General features: G+C 43.8%; 1 protein-coding gene and 1 long non-coding RNA gene across 3 annotated transcripts in view; one reads left to right on the top strand and one right to left on the bottom strand.

The window, feature by feature from the left end:
* The window catches only part of LOC126536335 (uncharacterized), a 155483-nt gene extending 144209 nt beyond the window's left edge, over positions 1-11274 (top strand). For both annotated transcript variants that reach the window (XM_050183264.2, XM_055073946.1), the window contains exon 31: positions 8331-11274. In XM_050183264.2, the coding sequence (XP_050039221.1) occupies positions 8331-8522 (192 nt within the window). In that variant the 3' untranslated portion in view covers positions 8523-11274. The remainder of the gene's footprint in view (positions 1-8330) is intronic.
* On the bottom strand, positions 2836-15429 carry LOC129386241 (uncharacterized). The gene is made up of 2 exons (XR_008613686.2): positions 15332-15429; positions 2836-6037 (listed from the first exon to the last, which is right to left on the bottom strand). It is a non-coding gene; the product is annotated as an uncharacterized lncRNA (long non-coding RNA).
* Positions 15430-23361: the final 7932 nt, after the last annotated feature.

The following is a 23361-nucleotide window of genomic DNA, read 5'->3' on the forward strand; positions in this document are numbered from 1 at the left end:
GCCTGTAAAGGGTGCACCGCCTTAAATATAGACATGTTGAGGCAAAGTTGCTGCACAGCACACTTTTGGGATATGGAGTAAGTTTACTTGGACGCAAGGCAATGATGTCTGGAAAGTGGCTTCACCAATGCCCACAAGAAGCGAGAAGTAGTGGCGAAGTAAGTAAAATTAACAGTATGGGCAAATTAGCGCCAATATAGTTCAAAGGCACTGTCTCTGTGATCAAGCTTACAAGCCCATGTACTGTGACTGCCATACTTGTTGTTGAAGCTGAAGCTGGCCTGCATTATATGACCTGCCAGATTCAGAAAGGGTCAACCAAGTGTGAATGGTAAAAAAGACGAGGTTGATATAATTGCATGTGAAATACAGTATGAATAATATATGAAATGAGGGAATAATGAGCATGGAAAAGACACAGAAAGACAGATGCTAGAGGTATAGTCAACATTTAATCATACATTCATTTGACTTACTGTGTATGTCGACCTTGTCTTCTTTAGCATATACACTTGGTTGAACTTTTCTTTTTTGTCGACAGCATACTAAAAAGTGTGGTTTTCTTAGCTTCTGCTTCAAATGTCATTCTAACATTCCCCCACGTAATAAAGGAACCCTGGAAAACGGAAAAAGAAAAATCAGAAACATTTAACGAATCATCTGTTTTAATTGCTGAGTCCCCCACAAAGGGGTAGGCAGTCAACCGGACTGGTATTGAAGTCCACAACCAATCTCCCCAGCAAGCTCTGCCAAACTCTGTCATCACCGGCGGCACATAGGTGTTCTACACTGAAGACAATTTGGCAGTGCCTACTGGTGAGATTGGTTGTGGACTCCAAAAATTTTTCTTTTCTTGCCTCAAACAATATGCACTGGAGTTAAAATTTCTAGACCACAAGTGAATGCATTCGCTTGTGTCCTTATTTTGATTGTTTTTCTGCCACATGAAAAACAATGGAAGTCAAATATTCTAAAATAAGATTTGTCATTGTACCTGGTCTCATATTTAATTTACAATAATTTCATCATCATCATCATCAGCCTGGCTACGCCCACTGCAGGGCAAAGGCCTCTCCCATACTTCTTCAACTACCCCGGTCATGTGCTAATTGAGGCCATGTTGTCCCTACAAACTTCTGGATCTCATCTGCCCACCTAACTTCCTGCCGCCCCCTGTTATGCTTGCCTTCTCTTGGAATCCAGTCTGTAACCCTTAATGACCATCGATTATCTTCCCTCCTCATTACATGCCCTGCCCATGTCCATTTCTTTTCCTTGATTTCAACTAAGATGTCATTAACTCATGTTTGTTTCATCACCCAATCTGCTCTCCTCTTATCCCCCCCCCCCCTTAATGTTACACCCATCATTCTTCTTTCCATAGCTCGTTGCGTCATCCTCAATTTAAGTAGAACCATTTTGATAAGTCTCCAGCTTTCCGCCCCGTAGATGAGCACTGTTAAGACACAGCTGTTATACACTTTCCTCTTGAGGGATAATGGCAACCGGTTGTTCATGATCTGAGAATGCCTGCCAAATGCACCCTAACCCATTCTTATTCTTCTGATTATTTCGGTCTCGTGATCCACATCCGCGGTCACTATCTCCCTAAGTAGATGTGTTCCCTTACCGCTTCCAGTGCCTCGCTACCTATCGTAAGCTGCTGTTCTCTTCCGAGGCTGTTAAACATTACTTTAGTTTTCTGCAGATTAATTTTTAGACCCACCCTTCTGCTTTGCCTGTCGAGGTGAGTGAGCATGCATTGCGATTGGTCCCCTGAGTTACTAAACAAGGCAATATCATCAGTAAATTGCTTGTTACTAAGGTATTCTCCATTAACTCTTATCCCCAATTCTTCACAATCCAGGTCTCTGAATACCTCCTGTAAACACACTGTGAATAGCATTCGAGAGATCGTATCTCCTTGCCTTCCAACCAAATATTGCTTCTTCGTGGAAACATTTAGAGCGCTTATGTGACCCAGAAACTTTTTTTAAGAAACAATTACTTTGGTGAACCCTTATTCACACATTTGCTAACTAGTCCTCTTTCTCTCTCTTCTTTTTTTTTGGTTGCTTTTGGAGTCTGGGACGTTTCGTGTGGAATGACCCAGTTATGGGTATAGTTACGTGTTCTTTCGGCGAAAGCGGTATATGACTAACCTTCTGTAGTTTTTTCGGCATCCGGCAATGGAAACGAACTTAGAGATTTCTAACAAGCCCATACGGGCACAGTGCGGCTGCGCGGATGTCAAAATGCTGAACAGATTATAATGCTCGCCATGAACCACAGTGTGACATCAAGGTTATCGCAGTATATAATCAGGAGAGGTGTCGTCGCTAAAAACAGCTGCGTTGTCGATGGGGCAGACACGTACAATTCGTACACCCAAAGAACAACATGCGTACGAGGAGTGCCGGTGGGAACAGCAACGAGAATGAAAATGGCGCCTGCACGAAATGAACACCGACGAAGAACGTTCCTGCGATGCTGAACGAAAATGACAGTCGCGAGCCCGAGACTCTGAACAAGCAATGACGTCAGACTCGCAACGCAAGAAATTACAACCATTCCACTCTGTGAAGATGGAATGGCAGCAAAAGCACTTTGCTTTTTGTTTGAGAGCTTTGACTGTTGTTAGCTTTCGCTGCCATTCATTCTTTAGAGTGGAATGGTTGTCATTTCTTTGTTGTTTTTAATTTTGAATGCATATTTTTAGTTCTTATCAAGAACCATATATACAGCTAAGCACATTCTCAATTTTTCTCTTGTTTTATGTTTTAAGTGAGTATGCACTCTGATTTTAATATTGCATTTAACATAAAATGATGGGCATAAAAATGGCACATTTATTCATCAAACTGGAACAGGAATGAAGAAGCATGTACACATAAGTACAAGCGAGGGAGATATTGAGTCTACACTGTAACCATAAATTTCACGTCCCATCAAGTCACAATTACTTAATTAATCTGGTTATAATACAGATGCATGTATTCTCCCAGCCTTCTTTATTGTGGTTGTTGTTAATACACATCTGTTCTGTTTATCAATCTGAGTTTAGAGAATGCCCTCTCGATGTTTACACTTGAAACAGGCGAGCTAAGGAGGCGAAGTGCTGCGGTACTTAATGTTGGCCAATCAGTTAAATATGATCATAAAAAGACAGTCAGTACCACACTTTCGAGGACAGCGTACTGCAAATATTCACACAGCTCTTGCTGAAAGGCTTGAATCGCGTCAGTGCCACTAACAGCAAGTTTGAAGATTCTCTCATAGATCGAGTAACATTTGAGAAACCCAGTTATTTATACACTCAGCAGTTGAAGGAACTGATCTTTTTCAATTCAAATTGAATTCAGCAAAATGACTTCGGCAGTCCTTTATTTTTTTTTTTTTCCAGTTTAAGTCAATAACACTAAATCCTAGTTATGAGCTTGTAAATTCTCTGATCCTGAACCAAGATGCGAGATTTCAATATATTTGGGGTTGTACAGAGCAAATTGCGTCACTATAAAAACAATTAAGCAGATATGCTTAGGGCCAAACCATTAAAAGCACATTTTCAATCTAAGCATTGCGTCCGCTATGCCATGGCCAGTCTCTGCAAGCAAATATACAATGCAGAAAGCAGAGCTACTAGTCTAAAATATCTGTTTGCTTTATTTTCTGGAACTGCAATCAAACTACCAGTATAATAATTATGAAAGTTTCTTAAAAGCTTACTTTACTTCCCTTGCCTGTTGTTGCAAATATGATTTTTCGTGCTTAACAAAATTCACTCACGATTATGGTACTCTCTAATGCGAAGTTTTAGCGCAGCTCTATGCATGTTTTCATTTCGGGATATATTGAGGCAAAGAATTTGAGTGAGACACGTAGCAGAGTTGGCGATCATCAAAAATCCGATCTGCGGGTCAAGCACGTCTGCTTTTATACATGACTTGTCAAAGGTTCCCGTGTAATTGCTGGTGCTGCATGGCTTCCACAAAGTACTACACAATTTGCGTTGTGCATAGAGTCAGATTACAAAGCCTTCACAAACCATGACAATCAAAACAAGTGTTAACGAGACCAAACCAAGCAAACTAACTAGCACGAGCGAGAGCTGGCGCGAGTAGATGATAATAGGAAGCGAGCAGTCCGGCTGAGACCAGTTAGGAGTACGCATCAAGCAGTTGGGTTGATCTCTCAACACCAGTTTCCCATGCGCACACAACTACTGAAGGGGCCGCTCTCATTGGTCTCCGTGTTTCGAGCCTCGCACCTTTCATATCCTGCATCACGTTTGCTCTTTCATCTTGCGGCGTGCTTGTTCACTCGGTTACGCCGCCGCCGCTCAGTGCATGAACAGGCACCTAAGAACTGCACTCTAAAATGTACCATATTTACTCGATTCCAAGGCGCCCTCAGTTGTAATGCGCACCTGTCTTCTATGACCATAAAGAAAAAAAAGACACTCTTGATTGTAACGCACACCCGTTTGCCATGACCTAAAAAAAGAGAAGTCTTTTAGAGTACCGTGTACCTCATTCTTTCATACAGAAATACAACTTTCTCATTTGGAAAAAACAAAGATTTACTCCCAATGCACTAAATTTGCGATAAATAAAACAGTCGCAGTTTCGCCCGAAAGTCGAAGCATCGATTGCGATATCAAATTAGTCGGCAGCTATACGAAAAGTAAGGATATTAGTTTTATCAGTCGTATAAACTTGTAAACATTCGCTCACTAACTAAACTAACAAGCATGGTGTCATGCATGCACAAGCAAACATGAACACATCTCACTCAATGACCACGGAAACTCTTTATCAAAACACTGGAGTGAGGAAGTGCCGTAGCAGGAGCGAGTGAATTGAACTCTGTGTGGCCTCTTGCTTCAACGCGAACTAAGTGACCAGAACATAGCGAGGTGCGCTAGATGCATAGATTGTCTACATCGCAGATCGCACTTAAGATAGGGGCAGTGCGGTCGTGCCATACACAGCAGCTGCTGCAGTAGAACTGCAGTGGCTGTAGCAGTAAAGTTTAAATCTGCATGCGAAAAATTGTACGGAGACAGTACTCAGCAAGAGCAACTGCAAAGGGCACTATTGGGACTGGTGCGTGCATTTTGGCCAACAGCCTGGCTTGGTTGGACCACTGTGCGCAAGCTAATGTACCAATTGTGTGTTTGGTTATGAGCAACGATGCGAAATATGTGTATGTAATTTATGTTGTTCCCATGCCAGGGTATCATGCCGGCATTGGGCCATCAAAATCCAGGGAAAACTCTTTGCTGGCCTGTCAGAGGCTTCCCACTTGCATTTATGTTGCACAGACATGATGGCGATCTTTTTTTCAATTATCAGTGATATAATAATATAGAATATAATGAATGCATTCTCGTGTTGGGTGCGATTTCATTATATCGAGATTCAGCTGTACTTTATTACCAGGCAACCAATAGAGAAGTTTGTATTCTTGCTTAATTTAGCTTGTTGTACTTGTTATTCCATATTAGTCAGTCCTGTCTCTGTATTGCTTTAACTAATATTGTATTAACAAGAATTATGAAAGCCTGTAATCATGTGTCTTTATTTATGTGCCACTCCTCTCCATAATGCCTCGGGCCATGAAGGTCACAAATGGATGAATGAATAAATAAATAAGTAAATATATATTTGCATAAGGTCCTGAGAAATGCTCATGTTTTGGTGGGCTCATCCTGTCCACAGGATGAGCCCTGATGGAGACACTGTGCCTGCAACATTGGTACGCTGTAGCAGAGCACTCTTCCTCTTCTCCACTGGTGTTTGAGACACGGTGCCTGCAACATTGGTACGCCGTAGCAGAGCACTCTTCCTCTACTCCACTGGTGTTTGAGACACGGTGCCTGCAACATTGGTACGCTGTAGCAGAGCACTCTTCCTCTACTCCACTAGTGTTTGAGACATGGTGCCTACAACATTGGTACGCTGTAGCAGAGCACTCTTCTTCTACTCCACTGGTGTTTGCATTGCAGTGTACATGCTGCCTGTGATAATCACAAGTTCTGAAATCAAATACAAAAAATAACAATAAATGTGCGGCAGAGAAAGGGATACCCCATGGTGGGCCCATTAAGTCTTTCCCTATCACGTGGAAATACTTTTTGTAGGTTACGTCAGATTTCTTTTTTCTTGAAGGAACTAATGCACTCTTTATTTTATGTAATACATAAACAAAAAGCAGAGTGAGGGCAGTTTTCAGGCATAAAATTTTTATTAACGAAAACTATTGCAGTGAAATGCGAAGGTTGTGGGATCGTTCCCCACCTGTGGCAAGTTGTTTTTTCATCCACTTTCATTTCCCCTATGTTGTGTTTGGTGTCAGTGTTTGTTGGCTTCTTATCACAGAATCAGGATTGTATGATGAAAGTGAATAAAGTTTGTAAAGACACGCTTGTATCTTCTAAGAAAAATGTGTAACAAATTTATGAAATATACAAAATCTATTCGCATCTAATAGGCACTATCTACGAAAAAGTCAAATGTTTTCATTGAACAGGTATTCCACTACAAAAATTTAACTGCAAGCACTACAGTTGGGCGTGCCGGGCTGCGGCCGCCGATGTTTTGGGCTGGCTTGCCTCGTCGTCGCTCTCAAAGTCCGAGGATAAGGCAGCATCCTCAGACTCTCTGCTGTTTGATCCATCAATAAAATCAGCCGCATACGCAGCAGAATCACGAGATCTGCAATCTTTCGAAGCGCACGCGTCGCTCCCGGAGGCAGCCATTTTTGCTTTCTACTTTGACGTTCAAAAGCGCGTTCAAAGCGCATTAAAAAAGCATGGCAGGAAAACATTGAACTGCTCAGAAAACAAAAATGCAGTTCTCCTTTGTGTCCGTGAGCAGCAGGCAAGGTATCGAAAGTGGTGTTTCAAACCATCGATAGCAGGTGGCTATTTTTGCTTTCTGCCTTTATGATCCCGAAACTTCAAAGCACGTTCAAAAATTACCTCCTATTGGGAAAAAAAGCCAACTGCTTAGAAAACAAAAGTATAGTTCTTCTCCTTCGTGTCCGATAGTGCAGTCTGTCCGTGAGCGGCGTGGAAGGTCTCGAAAGCAGCGTTTCAAAACATCGATAGCAGGCTAACCATGTCCACTGGGCGCGGTACGGAGAGAGTTAACCATGCATATTAGTGAACATTGCATCTACTGCTGCCTGCAAGCTGCACGTTTTTTTCGCGTTGTAGGAAAGCCTGTCAAGCATTGTTAAGCATTTGATTCCTTGATAACTTTACAGTATCATGTTGGTGTCTCTAAACTTAATGAGAAGTCAAGTGCTCATAACAGATTTTCACAGTAATTGAGTTAGGAGAATCAAACAGTCATTGGAGTCCTGGGTCTTTTCCTTCAACTCCTTAATACTTTGGATGTGCCGAGCTTGTTAACGCGATACTGGTAAACTTTGTTTGGAGGGGCTCAGCTCGTTCACAGCAATATCTTCGTTTTCAAAACAATTTGGATGACTGGAGTGCGTCGATTTAATTTTTTTTTTCTACTACATAGATGGCTGCACTTTGTCAGTGCTCAAAAACGGTATTTTTGAAATCACACTTTTTGGGCGCCTTTAGCTAGAGCTTTTCAAGGATGCCGTCTCCCACTGATAGCTCACTCATGGGTCATGCAGGGCCTGGTGCTAACTGTGTGACAAAGCTCTGTGCGCTTTTCCATGCTTCATGAAATTTCACACACTTCGTGACCTGCCTCAGCAGAGGAAGAACTGGTGAAAAAGTTTCTTTGGTGCCGAAATTTGCTTTGCATAGTAGTTGACATTGATGGACTGTATTAATAAAGCATTTTCCTTGTTTCTGGATAGCAAACCGGAGACTGATATCTGATTAACCTCCCTGCCTTTCCTGTCTCCTTGTTTCTGACTGTACCATCTGTGGCAATGACAAATACATTATATTGCTTAGTGAAGCAATAAAATCAGGTCTGCACACATGATGTATGAAGTAAATTGGTTTAAAATGCTTGAGCAGTGTTTTGGAGAAAGGCAATTTTTAAGATATGCCATCAAAAAAGAAGCAAAATTAGGTCAGTTTTCATAAATGTAATAAAGCACTTCAGCAGTTCAGGAAATGCCAACAAAATCTGAATGATGCTTTGAATACAGTAAAGTATCTTGCAGGGACTAAGGGCTCCAGCAGTGGCAGAAGCCCTATTGTAATGCCTTGAAGCAGTGACACGTATGAAAGGCAGCTTCTCATAATGTTTTGTTAGTGATGATACCTATGTACAGCTGTGCATGAGAGGAGGGTCTAATGCAAGCTGTTTTCCTTTCCTTCTTGTCATGAACAGAAAATGCAGAAGAACCAAAAGCTGAATAGGCTTGTGCAAGTTCTGCCACTTTTGAGGCTGCGACTGAAACACATGCTGCCTGTGCAGCGAGGGGCAAACAAACAGCATCTTGAGCAAGTCCAAGGAGAAGAAGAACAGCAGCAGCCTCAACAAGAACAGCTTCAGGAGCCTCAGCAGAACCAGCAACAGTAACGAACAGTTACATGTAGGCATACATGTCTACAGAAGGTCATTCTCTGCAGCAGCAGTCGCAGTCTCAGTACCAGAAGTATTGTGCATCCTAGTGAAGCAGCAAAGGGCTGTGGTGTTGTAGCTTCAGAGTAATTGTTACTGATGCTTATGGGTGCTGGGTATCACAACAGACTTCCACACAGTTGATTCATCACTGCGTGCAAACCAGCTGATGGAGGTTTTGCAGCAGCTGCTTATTTTGATACACCTTATGTTGGAACCATGGCCTAGGACAATGAGACAGTGCGTTTTTTTTATTTGTTACCTTCAGTCCTTAGGCTAGTCCTTGGAGCACTGTGCTTCACCATTCATTCTTCTAGTGCACGATACTGTGCCTGCAGAGCACTGTTTACTGTAAGACTAGTGCAAGCTGCCTTGGAATTTGGAGCATGCACCATTCAGACACAGTTGGCAGAACACAGTATCTTTGAGAGAGCCAAGTTAAGCTCCACCATGCCAAAGGCTTGAGATGCAGAAATGGAAATGGTGCTGAAATTTTGTTCACCATTCAATCTACTACAGGTTGATTAGACACCCTTGTAACCATAGTAACAACCAACATTGTTGGTAGTTGCCCTAATATTGCTTACTAAGATGGCATGCCTGCGGTCTTCCCATTATTGAGATGGTCCATTGTCATTTCCTCTGGTCATGGCTGTTAGTGCCACAGATGGTGAGGAGCCCTCTATGTCTTATTGTCTTATTCAATGTCTTATTGCTGTGGTGTGATTGGGACTCCCTGCATTGATTCCGAAAGTTGATGCTATCATATTTGTGATTTTGGTGAGTGATACTGCTCAAGTATCCTGCTGAAACAGCTGGCCTGTCTTTCAGTACATCGAGTTGTTATTCCTGTGTACAAGATCTGGCAGTGCAACTTCTCTAGATGTGGTTGTCATTGCTGCACTTCTTTTTTTTTTTTTTTTCAAGTTGTGAAGACATATTGTCAGAAGTTATAATTTGTAGCAGTGTTCTGTTGATCATCATGTTCATGTTTCTTCAGAATTTGTGTTGTGCATATTTGCCACAGAATGGATGTTTACGTTTGAGTTATTTTATGTTTGTGCTGTCAACATGGGCTTTTATCTTGAAGCACTTGTAATTGAACATATTTATTCTAAATTCTTTGTGAAAACTAAAATGAAAAGAGTTCCTTATCATATGCCTAATAGCCATAGTTACTTTAAGCAATGAGTTGTTCATCATGCTATTCAGAAAAGCCCATGTTGTACATTTAAGGGCTGTCAGGGTATATTGAAATGGTACCGAGTTGCATAATTGGTTGCGAATGCTCTGCACAGTGCAATCATGAAATACCCTAGTGATGATGTGAATGCATAATTGAACTGCTTGTGGAAAAGAAACCAGAGTGTCTATCTTCTTGTTGTATGAGTAGGGTTCAGTGTTTGTGCATTTTTTATTAAAGCCAAAACTGAAAGCTGCTGGAAGTGTACCTCAATTAAATCTTAATTGAAGAAGTTGGTATCTAAAGGAGGTGGATAAATTATGCATTGTACCAAGTATTTCTGAAGCTTTTTCACTTGGAAGAAGTCACCATTTGATTAGAACTTGTTGACTAATATTATTGGCACTAAAATTATTTTTGCACTTATTTTGCCATCACGAGTTGCTTGTGATTGTATTAAGGTATAAGTGGTTTAATGGTATAAATAAGGCTTTTTGAGATCAAGGCTTAAGCACATCTAATCAGTAGCCTTTCTCTTTCTTTCTTTAAACATATTTGTTTATATCTGCTTTCTCTGTCACTTTGTGCACCTGGTGTAATGTTTGATGCCATATGTCTGGGCTGATTTACATAACTACCTGATTTATATGTATTGCAGCTTATAAGCTTACCTATGCTGTCACCTTTTCACTGCCTCTGTTTGTGTATTGATTAGTTACAATGACACTGACTCTGCCTGAATGAGGAAAGTAGCACAAAGGTTTAGGACAAAGCAATTTGGGTTATACTTGAGGCATAGCAGGTGTTGTAAAAGACTGTGAATCTCTAGGCTGGTCACTGAACCTTAAAGTGATTAGTCAGATTTGTACGTAAAAATAGTGACAAAAACAGAGCCCAAAGATTCTTGTTTCAGATAAAAATTTAAGGATGTATGTGAAATCAGAAAAACATAAAACCTGAAAACCCTGAGCCTTGCAGATGCTCAGTGAGCATACTGTTTCACTGTTATATTTTCATGTTGGTCTTCCTGCAGAGCGATTTACTTTTGGTTTTGACTTGTTCTGTCTTTTAATTTAGACATCATTCACTTCACAGCCAGTGTACATTTATTCATTTTAGGTGCAAGCAGGTAAGGCTATTTTCCTACCTCTTGTCCATGTTAACCAGACAAATTTCATAGCTGTACTAATTGTCACTTATGTGCAGCTTTGTTTGTCGCCGTTTTTTTAGCTGGTGTTTTAGCACTAGGTTGTATTGGTCAAGAATGTGGAGCTCTTATGCTACTGAAGCTTTCTGCAAAAATTTATGTAGATGTGTTACACCTGGCATAACACGCTAGACCAGGTGTGACAGTGCTCTGACATTTTTACATAACCATTTAATTTCTGTGAACTGTGTTGGTCAAAAGGTTTGTTGACCATGTCTATGCCACTTGCCTATCATAATATCAAGAAAACCATACATTCATTCATTTATTCGCAGATGAGAATAAAGTTATGTAAATATTGCATATTTTTTCACCTCAAAGATGTTGCCGATTTGTTTCCTGCGCATATTGGGCAGTGGCCACAGAGTTTGCTCAGTCGTCAGAACATTTATGGCCTCGTGTGTGACCGACGACAACGCTGCGAACGGCGCTTCGGTGATGTCAGCAGGGAGCCTCGCCTTTGTCGTCTGCTATGCTCCGGCCGAAATGCCTGCATTTTCATTCGCTTGCTCGCGCTGTGACTGCGTGCTTGTGTAGCATTGCGCTCTTTAATATTACCTTTCTTCTTTTTCGAGTTTTAATTTTATGAATGTCAGCATCAGGATGCTAACAAACTTTGTATCTTTGACAACAACCGTTGCGGGCAGGGGCACGATCTCGCGACTCAGTCACCAAACATCATGACAAGTGGACTACTAGAGTCTATGCAGCATTAGAAATGAAGCACGATCTCACGTACGGCTCGTACAGTACTTTGCGTTGACTAAGCGGCAGTGTAGTTGAACACAAGTTTTACACTTTGCTAATAATTTGTCAGTTTGTGTCGAATATAGAAAGCTGCTTGAATAAAATAATGTGATAATCTTACTGACAGCTATGTGGTATACCTCGAACATAGTTGTGCTACGCTCGATCATGTTTTGCAATCATCAAGCAGGTTTTGCATATTGCAGATTAATTTTAAAAAATTAAATTATCGGGTTTTACATTGCAAAACCACTTTCTGATCATGTGGCACGCCGTAGTGGAGGGCTCCGGAAATTTTGACCACCTAGGGTTCTTTAATGTGCACCTAAATTTAAGTACACGGGTGTTTTTGCATTTTGCCTCCATCGAAATGTGGTTGTCGTGGCCGGGATTCAATACCACGACCCAACACCATAGCCACTGAGCAACCATGGCGGGTATTGCAGATTAATCTCATTACCACTTTTCAATGCAAAAATTGTATGTTTATTTAGGCTATCATAGTTAAAGTATTTTTGTTCAAAGCACTTTTACACAATCGGGAACTACTGGGAAAATGTCACCTTATCGGTGTAAAATGTTCCGTTAAAAAAATAACCAGGAAAACTTTTTAGGTCAGTTCTGGTACGTAGAACATCATGTTGCACCTGTGTATATCCTCACCATTGTCCTCCTCTGTTATTATTTAGCGATTGTGGTCTTATGTGGTAAAGATTGTGGTCTTAGACTTATGTGGTAAAGTACCAGCAAACCCAAATTTATAAATTTTCTTGTCTTAGTTTCAAATACATATGCGCTTAAAGAACAAAAAATTTTGAAAATAATGACCTAAGTAAGTATGTTCGGCCAAGGTTGTCACCTGCTTTTGTTACACTGTTAGTATAGAGACTGGAAGGTTTGGCTACTGTCAGCACAAATTCGCATTGCTGGACGAATCTTGCCTGCGAACTGTGTCCGCCATTCATGGTCGAAGCAAAGAGAGAGGTTCCGCTGTGCAAACTATTACGGGTCGAGCAGAGCCATGATGGAAGTAACGAAGTTTATTTCTGCAGGTCAGCACAAGGCTACGTAACTGTCTACTTTGTTCACTATTAGTCCACCGTTTTACCAGACATTCCAGACATTTCACAACAGCAACAAACCTACGGATGGACGGTTGGCTGGACGCACTGAAATGTAGACTACATAGTTTTCATGCTTTGATGATAGTTTGGTTGTTTTTATGGTATTAAAACAAAACTTCCTCGATGAATTAAGGAAGGTTTATATACACACTCCTCTTATATCACTTCTTTGTTTTAAATAAAACCACAGAACATGAATAGGACAAATTGGCATTCACCCGGATTGTTGCATGAAGCTAGAAAAAGAAATACCATACAGGTTTTTTTTTTTTTTTAAAGAAAGCCTCGCTGTTGAAAAAAAATTTGTCCTGGTCTGGGGCTCGAACCAGGGATCAACGTCTTTCGGGGGCGGTCGCTCTACCATATGAGCTAACCAGGAAACTAACCGATCGCAGATCGAGTGCAAATTAATCGACAACTTGAAGCGCTGGGACACTCTTTTTTTTTTTTTCTTAACATGGCAAAGCAGTTCTGAGGAAGCTCCCAAGGTGGAGGAAAGTACATGAAAGGGACAAATTGGCATCCACCCGGATTTGCCATGTTCAAAAAAGGTGTCCCGTTGCTTTGAGTTGTCAATTAATTCGCCCTCGCTCTGCGATAGGCTAGCCTCCTGATTAGCTCAGACGGTAGAGAGACCGCCCCGGAAAGGCATTGGTACAGGGTTCAAGTCCCGAACCAAGACAGTTTTGTTTTCAACTGTGAGGCTTTTTTTCTGAGAAACCTGCACGGGTTTCCATTGTAGCTTCGTGCTACAATCCGAGTGGGTGCCAATTTCTCCTTTTCGTGTACAGGTGGGTCTACTGTTTGAGGGAACGTTTAGGCTCGTGTAAGGTGCTGCGATGCCACGCTTCGCTGACATCGAGGCAGCCTAGCTCGTATAAGCTCATGTAGCTCATGTAGTGTTCCTGTATATGCTCCTGCATATACAGGAACACTAAGCTCATGCTCCGCGCAGCGCCATGTAAGGAAAGCGGCAAAAACCAAGCGCATGCGCTAAATTGCGCAGGGGCGGCGCATGCCGCGTGTCGTCTGCTACCAAGGAGCCCCTTTGCTTTTTGCGTGCGTGGCCGCACTGCCGTGCAATCTCATGTCAAGAGTCCCCCCCTTCAAGAAAAAACATAATTTCGTGCTCTGCCGCCCGTGAAACGTAGAAAGTGCGTAAGTACACTCACTTCTACTCGGATGGCGTAGAATGCGAATAAGCAGTGGCAGAACTATGTTTCAGAGAACGGTATTTTTGGGCGCGCCAAATAACGTCGCTTTGCTACGTATCGGCCAAGCATTCCGCAGACGGAAACATAGTCGCAACACCGTCGGTAACTGCAGATTGCTCTGTATGTATTTGCTTATATACCTTAGTGTCACTCCCTCACTATCATTTTGGAAGAAAAGAGTGACACTTTCGAATGACTACATGCATGTTTTCGTTTCCTGATTTGCCAACGGTAGCTTTACATGGTATTTCGGGTCTTCCAGCAACTTGACTGTGCGCACAGACATCACAGCGCTTCACATGGGATGCTCTGAAAGCTCGATCATTTCTGTGCTCTTAGCATCAAGATGGCTGGCAAGTCAAGCGCACCTTTGCTCCTTTAGATTTCGTTCATCGCAATCACGGCTCAATCGTGTGGTCGCGCATCCACACGACGTGCAGGTGAAGCGATGGAGGGGGGGGGGGGGGGGGGCAGCAGACGACGCTCGGCCTACGCCGTATCACGCATGCGCTTGGTTTTCGCCGCTTCCCGTACAAGGCGCTGCGCAGAGCATGAGCTTAGTGTTAGAGTTGCGCATAGGTCCGCCGCCGTGATCCAGCTCTGCAGCGAAGCCACTCCTCGCGCGCGCAGGAGCCAAATGCCGCGCGGTGTTCCGTCTTTTGCTCTAGTGGTCGCGAGCTACAAGCGCCAATTGTTCGCAGGCGCTTAGCAAAGGGCACTTCTTAATACAGGCTACGCTCGAACGAGTCATTCGTGCAGCCGGAGGGGGTGGGCTTCCAACCAACCGAAACTTTGTATGTACCTATGTAAACACGCATATACAAACACACACACGAACGTACAAATAGGGGGTAGGACCGCCTTCGATTCCCCAAAATAAGGTATTCCCGTGGCTCGAACAGCTCCAAAGTTCGCTCGCAAACGCGCAGTACGTTGCCACAAAAATCGGTGCAATGATTTTCAGCATGCATATGAAGTTGTCTTATCATGGTCAGAAAGCAAGAAATGTTTTAAAGAGTGTTTAGAACTTCACACACGTAAGGTGGACACTTCGCGCATTTTGGCTGCCGAAACCAGCCGATTAATGACCGTCGCCAAGAGAGCTATCGTGCCTGCAGTTATGTCAGTGACCGTTAACAGAGCGCCATTTATCACTAACCATCTTTCACAACAGCTCCATGTTTTGGATACATGCGGTGCAGACACAGATTTAAGCGCATTTAAAATGTTGACATGCGCACATTTTAAGCAAAGCTTACTTTTATTTACTATTACTATTTAGTAGTACTTACTATTTAGTAGTGCTTACTATTTAGTAGCAGCAAATCTGCAAGTAGAAAAAGATTCAAGATGCAAGAACTTCTAGCTGCTCCTCTGAACGCACGATCGACGGTCCACTGATTGCAATGGCGATGGTACTGACGGAAACGACGAGTTTGCATGAGTCGGCGATGCGCCCGTAAAGTTGGCTTCGCAGCGGCACGGATCATTTGACGTCATTTTTCGCGCTCGGCCAATAGCGGTGCGAGCGGCGCCGGAAAAGGTATGCGCAACTCTGCTCCCTGCGGGAGCATATACAGGAACACTACATGAGCTATGCATGAGCAGTGGAAAAGTAAACATGTCCGCAATAGAGATTAATTAGTAAGAGGTGATTGGAAGATTGGTGGAAGAAAAGTAGGGAAATGACAAAAAATGGGGACGTACAAAAGCAAAGTTCGCAACAGGGGGTCAGAAAATTTGTTTGTGGGAGTTTATAGTGGTATTTTTCCCCCCTTTTTTAACCTAGGTAGGACATTAAGGAGTAAATAGCAAGAGCTTGATGGTGCAACCCACTGTCTCGTTCCAAAGGGGATGCTCATTACATCCATCCATCCTAGCGCCCGCATGGAGCTGAGTTGTGCATAACTTTTACGGCGCCATTCACCGCTCTTCGCCGAGCGCTATCACGTGGTAAAAAATGACGTCAAATGTTCAACTGCGCCGCTGCGAAGTCAGCTTTACAGGTGTGGCGTCTGCTCATTTCCGTCAGGGCCATCGAAATTGCAATCAGTGGAACGTCAAGCGTGCGTTGCACCGATCGCCTCTGGGTTGGTGCAGGTACGGTATTCGACGATATTAAGTTAATGACAATGGTTAAGTGGTACAAAACACATCATAATGACACTTGTTTTACAGTATGACGAGGTGCAGTGCACCAAACTGCACAAATTTCACGGAAGGTGGCAAAGCTTTTTCTTTACTGTTTTTTTTTTTTGTCTACGTTATGATTTTTCATGTAAGGTCGATTAATGTACTGGTGTTCATTGCTTTGTAGTAAAAGCGAAAACATTGTGCGCTCCTGCTGATGAAACAGCTGTGATAGCTTCAGCATTTACTGCCTGCAATATGTTACTTGTTCGATCAGCTTAAGTCGACGTGAGGAATGTGAAATTATTTTTGTACGTTTAATAAGCCCTTTGTTGTAAACCTGAATGGTATGAAGAGATAGAGAAAAATGTGTTATCATATTACACTCTGCAATGTGTGAATAGCTAATTTACAAGTTTGCCACCTTATGTGATTAGTGGAACAAAAATAACCTGTACCTGGGTGCATTCAAGACTGCATGCATGCGTGAGATTCGTGAAACAAGAGGTTAGGACCACGGAGAATTGACACTATATCGGACAAATCACCGAATCTCTTAGGCATGTAGGGTCCTCTGGGCCGTACTTTTCGACGACAAGGTAGCCTAGCCGCCTGTGGGATTATCTTACGGAGCTATGTTGAATGCTCGATTGCGGCAGTCGGAAGTTCAAGTCCTCCCCCCCCCCTCTTGTTTATTTTTCTTTAATTTTTTTTTAAACTAGGGTGTATCTGAATTTGACATTATCCAGTTCACTACATCTGTAGGCTTAAAGTGATGCCTGACACCGGCGAAAGATGCTGAGAGCAAGTGGGGCTGTACTAATCCAGGTACAACCAAATTAGGAAGGCCCGCTGAGCTTGAACAAGGACACTCCCTCACCAGAACAGGAATTGGCCTCCCTGGTGCAGTATTTGGTCACAACCTCCCTGACGATATCTACAATTAACCAATCGCCCTCACTGCCACCAACAGCTGCGGAGCACTTGACCAAGGCGGCGGTCAGACCTGTAACGCAGCAGAGGGTGCTAAGAATCTCTGGGCCTGGACAGGCCACCAATGGAAACTGAACCTGTCTTTAATAGCCGAACTCTGTTGAGCGAGGCTAGCTTAGCAGGACTCTTTGAGGAACTATCAGACATTGTTTGGGATATCGTCAACCTTAGTGAGATTAGAAGAACTGGTGAGGCTTATACGTTGCTGAATAACAGCCATGTCATCTGCTATAGAGGTCACCCTGATAAGAAGTAATACGGGGTAGGATTCCTAATTCATAAGGACATAGCAGGCAACATTGACGAATTCTACACCACTGATGAGAAGGTAGCAGTAGTCGTAATCAAACTTAATAAGAGGCATAGATTAAAGGTAGTACAAGCCTACACCCCAACATCCAGTCACGACGATGAGGAAGCAGATCAGCTTTATGAAGATGTTGAATTAGTGATGAGAAAAGTACAAACTCTGTATACAGTAGTAATTGGTGATTTCAATGCAAAAGTGGGGAAAAAGCAGTCGGGTGAACAGGTAACTGGCAACTACGGCCGTCGATTCTCAAAACACTAGAGGAGAGATGCTGGTATAATTCGCAGAAAGGAATAAGCTGAGAATAATGAGCGCCTTTTTCAGGAAATGTAGCAACAGAAAGTGGACCTGGAAAAGCCCTAATGGTGAAACAAGAAATCAAATTGATTTCATACTTTCTGCCCATCCCAACATAGTGCAGGATGTAGAAGTGATAGGTACGTAGGGTAAAGTGGAGTGATCATAGGTTAGTGAGCGCTAGGATTCACCTTAATTTGAACACAGAAAGAGTAAAATTGGTCAAGAAGGAACAGGGTCAGCTTAGAGGCAGTAAGGGTAAAAGCAGACAAATTTAGACTGGTACTTGCAAACAAATATGCAGCCTTAGAACAGAGAGATGATGATGATGATGATGACATAGAGGTAATGAATGAAACCGTAACGAGGCTGGCTTCTGAGGCACCACTTGAAGTGGGAGGCAAGGCACCAAGGCAACCAGTGGACAAGCTCTCCCAAGTAACAAAGGACCTAATAAAAAAACGACAATGAATGAATTGTCCAACTCAAAAGATAAGATAGAATTCGCTGAAAATGTCACAACTGATCAACAAGGCAAAAATAAGTGATATTCGAAATTATAACATGAGAAAGACTGAAGAAGCCGTAAAATATGGACGCAGCCTGAAATCAGTGAGAAGGAAACTGGGCATAGGACAAACCAAGATGCATGCACTGAAAGATAAGCAGAGTAATATCCTCAGCAATCTCGAAGGTATAACAAAAGCAGCGGAAGAATTCTGCACTGACCTGTACAGTACTGTAGGTGTTGGGGGACGGACTTCGGGATGAAAACAAAACTTGGGGGGAATTTATTTTACATTATATACAGAGAGGTGAGAGTCAAGTAACAGTCGTACAGTCATTACGGGCCGGCAGCAACTCGGACGCTGCGGCCCGCGGCAAGAAGTTCGAGAGAGGTGAATCAGGGAATGCTCTGGTCTCTCTGGAATGCTTCTTTTAAACCCTTCGAGGACTGGAAGTCACATCATGTTCGGCCAATGGGAGAGCCCGCTCCGATGACGCCACCTTCGGCCAATGGTAGGCACCCGTGCGGTGATGTCACACCCGGCGGCTCCCCGCGGTCTTGCCTTGCTGTGGTGCAATGCGCTCCTTCAAAGGCGGAGAAGGGGGACGATTGGGCCCCATTGTCCGAGGGCTCACCTGCTCCCGGTGGTACGGCCCTGCTGTGGTGGCAAATGCCTTCTTCAAAGGCGAAGAAGGGGGACGCTTGGGCCTTTCCGGTACATCGCAGCCGTCTTGTTTCGGGACCCACTTTCCTTGCAACAATGCCGGGCTACCCCTTCGTTTTCTGGAAAACTCAAGCATTGAATAGCTACCGGCGGCGTACGAACTTGTTGGCACGTGAACTTGTTGGCTCGAGCGATCCTCTGGAATGTGTCATCCGTGTTTCTGCATCCCTTACTTAGAAGTGGCGCGATTCGAAGTGGTCTGGGGAATTTGAAGTAGGCTCAGGAAACAGCCCCATATCTAACAGTACCCATAGGACTCGGGAGTACTCCATTCGAAACAATAATGAACAGAATACAGAAACTCCTCATATAACTAGAGATGAGGTCAGAAGGGCCTTGCAAGGCATGAAACGGAGAAAAGCGGCCGGGGAGGATGGAATAACACTCGATTAAAAAAAAATGGAATAGACATAATGCTAGGAAAACTGGCGGCTCTCTATACGAAGTATTTATCGACTGCAAGAGTCCCAGAAAACTGGAAGAATGCAAACATTATACTAATCCACAAAAAGGGTGACGTTAAAGAACTGAAAAATTATAGGCTTACTCCCAGTATTATATAAAATATTTACCAAAATAATCTCCATTAGAATAAGGGCAACATTGGACTTTAGTCAACCAAGGGAACTGGCTGGCTTCAGGAAAGGATACTCTGCAATGGATCACATCCATGTCATTAATCAAGTTATCGAGAAATCCGCAGAGTGCAATAAGCCTCTCTATATGGCTTTTATAGATTACGAAAAGGGATTTGATTCCGTAGAGATACCAGCAGTCATGGAGGCATTGCGTAATCAAGGAGTATAGAGCGCTATAGAGCAACACTACAGACGAGTTACAACAAATGATTGAGGACCTTAACAGGGAGAGTGTAAGAGTGGGGTTGAAGATTAATATGCAGAAGATAAAGATAATGATGAATAACCGGGCAAGGGAGCAAGAACAGCAGTTGAGGATTGCAAGTCAGCCTCTAGAGTCTGTGAAGGAGTACGTTTACCTAGGTCAACTAATCGCAGGGAACTCTGACCATGAGAAGGAAATTCACAGAAGAATAAAAATGGATTGGATCGCATACAGCAGACATTGTGAGCTCCTGACTGGAAGCTTGCCGTTATCATTGAAAAGGAACGTATGCAATCAGTGAATTTTACCTGTGCTGACATATGGGGCAGAGACTTTGAAATGACAAAGAAGCTTGAAAACAAGTTAAGGACCGCTCAAAGAGCAATGGAACAAAGAATGCTAGGCATAACTTTAAGAGACAGAAAGAGAGCAGTTTGGATCAGAGAGCAAACGGGTATAGACGATATTCTAATTGACATTAAGAGAAAGAAAGGTGCTGGGCAGGTCATGTAATGTGTAGATTAGATAACCGTGAGAACCTTAGGGTGACAGAACGGGTACCAAGTGAAGGGAAGCGCAGTAGAGGACTGCAGAAGACTAGGTGGTGCGAGGAAATTAGGAAATTTGCGGGTGCTAGTTGGCATCGGTTGGTGCAGGATGGGGGTAATTTGAGGTCGCAGGGAGAGGCCTTCGTCCTGCAGTAGACATAAAATAGGCTGCTGCTGCTGATGATGATGACTCGTGATAACTTAATTGTTGCCCTTCCAGTAGCTTTGAATTTCGGCCCCCAAGGCTCCAAGAACCAGCACTCATCCCCTGCTGCCAGCATCCATCGCTCATCGATTTCCTTGTATGAAATAAATTTGATCTAGAAGCTCGTGCATTTTTCATCTTTTTCCACTTGCAGATTTGCTGCTACGAAGGCAGTTAAGTTTGTGGTATGACTCGTAAAAATAAGCTTTGCATGAAATGTGCCCGTGTGAACATTTGAAATGCGTGTTAATCTACGTGTCTGTACCGCATATATCAAAAACGTGCATGCAGCTGCCGTGGACGGCAGTTAGTGATGAATGACGGTCACGGTTAACGGTCACTGACATAACTGCAGGCAGGATAGTTCTCTTGGCGACGATCATTCTTCGTCTGGTTTTAGCAGTCAGAATGTGTTCACATAAATGTCCACCACACGTGTGAAGTTTCCTTTAAACATCCTTTAAAACATTTCTTGCCTTCCGGCCTCTGCGAGAAAACTTTATATGCATGCTGAAAAATATTGCACCGCTTTTTGTTGCAAGGTAATGCATGTTTGCACGCGAACTATTTAGCTGTTCGAGCCACGGGCGCAGTCAGGATTTTATTTCGGGAGATCGAGGGATGTCCTACTCCTATATGTACGTTCGTGCGTGTATTTGTGTACATACAAACTAAAAATTTCGGGGGGTTGACACCCCTCCGGCTACGCCAATCATGCGAGCGAAGCCTGCATTAAAAAGTGTGATCTTGCTCAGTACTTGTGAATAATTGCCGCATGTAGCTTGCGAGCAGCAGACAAAGAAGCAAATGGAACACCACGACGCATTCGCCTCGTGCGCGCGCAAGGAGTTGCTTCTCTGCAGAGCTGGAACACAACGCGGACCTATGCGCAACTCTGCAAAAGCCCCCAGATTTTCTCTTTCACGCTCGTTCTTACTCGCGTCTGCGCACAAACGGCTGGCGATCCCTCAAATGAACGTGTCGTTGGAGACACTGCCTTCGTGCGAGCGCAGATACGGTGGGGCAATGGAGCGTTCGCCGATATTCTTGTTTAGCATGCGCTTGCGCCAGCAAATTCAGGTGTATAAAGGTCTTGCACATTTACTCGCAATCCTAAGCGCTCCTTGCAGACAGAAATAAGCTAGCGTATGCTTGCATGCATATATCTCAAAGGAAATGACTACTGTGCAGCTATGTCCGCATTGGCCAACTGGGATGCTTAAACGGAGGAATCACTTGACGAACTGCACAACTTCGCGGCGGCGATAGCAGCAAACGTGCTCGGCTGTCATCGGTGAACAGGATGCCCGCCGCTCTCGGTCGACCTCAATTTAAAGCCGGTAAGGAAACATCGAGATAACATGCTAAAGACGACGACAATATTCTGGAACCCGACATAGTCGCGCGTGGCTCGGATCAATCGAAATAAATCTGGTCGCAACTCGCGTCACAGAAAAACTGATAATGCGGTGTGCAGGCCGCTTTAAGAATGCATGATCAAACAAACAAAAGCCAGCTTCGCGGCATTATTCTAAGCACACAATGCTGGTACCTAAAAGCGGACAGGTACTCTTATAAGAAGCAGCATAGGTGTTATGGAATACCTCGCAGATGTTCGAGTTATTCGCATTCCAGACTTTACGCCTCACTTTCGCCTCCCATACTTTTCTCTGTTCCTTATCCTGTGGAAAGCTAACACAGCGCATGCATTACGTTCGAGCCCACCATAGCATGCTGGTTTTTGCGACTGAACACAGTTCAATCGCTCAGCACCTGGCGCACACCGCAGCAGCTTCGCAAACTCCCCAACAACGCTGGAAGGAACGGGCGCAGCAAGCGACTCGCCGCAATATGGCGACTGCGGAGCAAAGCGGCGGCGCAGGCCAAAAGTTGTCACCACCCGGTACGGCGGCACGCTACAAGAGCCATTGGGTGCGAGCTACGTGCGAGCTTTACCACTGGAAGAGCTGGCGCCGCCGTCGGCGTGACGTGGTGTGAGGGATCACGTGGATACAGCGGGTGCGTCGGCTGCTTCAGAAACGCCGAAGCGAACTGAAAACAAAAGCACAAGTCCCACTTTCGCTGCACTTCTGATTAAGTGGGGATGTTTTCCCGCTTCGGGTGCTTGTTTGACAACTCTTCAAAGCCTTATAATGGGTAGTGGCTGCCTTTGAAGGCGTCCAACGTTGCAGGCTGCTGCTCGGTGCCGCAGTGCCGTTCGTACACAACGGAGCCCGGTGTCAGCTTTCACACGTATCCGCAGGACAAGAAACTGCGTGAAGCTTGGATCGCGAAACTTAGAACCGGCAAGCAGTCATCGGCTACAATTCGAGTGTGCAGCAAGTACTTCCGCAAGTACTTCCGCAAGGAAGATTTATGATACGGCGTCGGGGCTGCGATGTTCGGTCAGGTTCGGTGAGTAGCAGAAAGCGCGCACTGACACGCTCGTCCGTGCTCCTGACCGGCTAATGTCATAAAGATTTGGCCTACGAACTTGTTGATGCTAGATACTGAAAAGTTCAGTGTAAATTGCCAGTGTACTGGCAATTCACAGTAAAAAAGGCATGGCATATGCTCATGCTTGTGTATCACCAAACAATGAAATGTACTGGTTTAAAGAGCCCCTCACCAGGCCCCATAGCAAATTTTGGTTATACGCTGAAAGTTGTTACGTATCCTCTAGGGAGCGTTCTGCCGCAAGAATCTGTCAAATCGGCTTATTAATAGCCAAGATAGAAATATTTCAGTGCAGCGAACCCATGAT

This window comes from Dermacentor andersoni, chromosome 4, assembly GCF_023375885.2.
Source record: "Dermacentor andersoni chromosome 4, qqDerAnde1_hic_scaffold, whole genome shotgun sequence".
Lineage (NCBI taxonomy): Eukaryota > Metazoa > Arthropoda > Arachnida > Ixodida > Ixodidae > Dermacentor > Dermacentor andersoni.